Here is a 1,718-nt window from a genome sequence, read left to right on the forward strand (position 1 = left end):
ATCAGCGAACGACGTGGAATTATCAGTTTCGCTGCAAATACAGTACTTCGTAGGGACAGGATAATGACGAGGACCGCTTGCCGAGAGATACAATGGCCACCTTCGACACCTGTTGATTGGCGGAATGCGTTCTGACCATGACACTAGGCCAATAGGAGTGATTCCCATATGGTGACCTTGCTGGACAATGAATGAGGATCCGGACTGCAGAGGGCAGGCTGTGATGTCCGCACAAGTATTTGGTTGTTCCAAGAACATTTTAATACGCAAACCAGGCAGCTACATTACTCATGAGTCCTGCACTGTCGTCGGAGTGAGCGCCACATCGCTAGATGAAAAAGGCTATGAAACAGTAACAGAAAGAATCGCTCCGGCTGCATTTCAGCCGCACCAGAGACAAGAAAGGGAAACCTACACTATCAACAATACGAGTGCACCACCTCTCCCATGATCCGCACGCCCAGCAATACGCCCGCCACCCTGTCGTCTCCGCCCACTCCTTCCCGCCGCAGCCCATGCACCCGACGGACCGCCGCCCGCCGCTACCCATCGACATCAAGCCGGTCCAGAAGCCCACCGCCACCTACGAGCTGGATGACTCCCCGCCCATCGAGCCGCACATCGTCATGCAGATGGGCGGCATCCCGTACGCAGACCTGTGCAAGGAAAAGGCCCGTGAGGCCTTCAAGGAGATGAAGAAGAACGAGCACATGGCCAAGGGCGAGTTTGACCGCATGAAGCGCCGAAAGAAGGGTGATACCTCGATGACGCCGCGTGAGAAGTACACACGCCGTCTGAAGATGAACCAGGACTCGGCCGCCGCCGCACGCTACGCGCAGGAGGTGTACGTGCACATGTTGGAAAAGCTCGTGAGGACGACTGAGGAGGAGAAGAAGGGCTTCATCCTTCAGGTGCAGCAATTGCAGCAGGAGAACGCAAAGATCAAGGATAAGATGATGCAAATGTCCGCTCAACCACCTGTGGACGCTTTGTTTGAAGAATCGGAAAGAGAGCGAAGGGTGTACGACCCCGCCCAAATTAACAAGCTTCTAGATATGATGTACGAACGCGAAACTCCGTCGGCGCAGGATAATGATGCCAACTTTGCCGCAGGGAACATGGGCATCCCGCCAGCAAGAGCAGCATAGGACAGGACTAACCGGGACACGTTCAGGAAGCTTGATCATTCATCAAATTGTAAAAATGCCACTTCTCAACTTTGAATTCACTTGCCTTCATTTTTCCTCTACAGTGACTTTGGCTTGACGTCAACCTTTTGACGTTGACGTTAATTCACTTCCGCACCGTTTACCCGTGTTATCCATCTGCATCCATCCGCATCCACCTTGTGTCATTTTCTATAAATTTCGTATTCCCCCAAGTTACCATGTCGTGTTTACCGTACGTTGACCCAATACCGCCCTCTACATATGCTCAGTTCCGCAGCAGCAATGCACGACACACCTGTACATGCCCACTACGGTACATGTCACTACGTTGCAGACGCCTTGTACATTGCACCTCGTCCACTATGCCTCGGTGTGTTTGGACAGCACCCGCCGCTGCGCAAACGAAACGATCCCAAATCAAAACTATTGATTCGGGCGTGTTACGCGGGACGGCGGCGGCGGCGGCGGCGGCCTCAGCGCAACGGTCCTCGCGCAGGGCGGCGGCGGCGGCCTCAGCGCAGCGTTCCTCGCGCAGGGCAGAGGCGCGGT

At 54.6% G+C, this 1,718-nt stretch overlaps 1 protein-coding gene; it reads left to right on the plus strand.

Annotated features, from left to right (window-relative positions):
- Positions 1-447: 447 nt before the first annotated feature.
- Positions 448-1,224, plus strand: CHC_T00004708001 (hypothetical protein). XM_005716144.1 is given in 2 exon segments: positions 448-696; positions 697-1,224. The coding sequence occupies 1 exon segment, from the start codon at positions 448-450 to the stop codon at positions 694-696; it is 249 nt and encodes an 82-aa protein (XP_005716201.1). The 3' UTR covers positions 697-1,224.
- Positions 1,225-1,718: the final 494 nt, after the last annotated feature.

The sequence above is a fragment of the Chondrus crispus genome, genomic scaffold, assembly GCF_000350225.1.
Source record: "Chondrus crispus Stackhouse genomic scaffold, scaffold_242, whole genome shotgun sequence".
Lineage (NCBI taxonomy): Eukaryota > Rhodophyta > Florideophyceae > Gigartinales > Gigartinaceae > Chondrus > Chondrus crispus.

Coding starts and splice junctions, on each gene's coding strand:
- CHC_T00004708001 (XM_005716144.1), top strand. CDS start 448: ATGATCCGCACGCCCAGCAATACGCCCGCCACCCTGTCGTCTCCGCCC.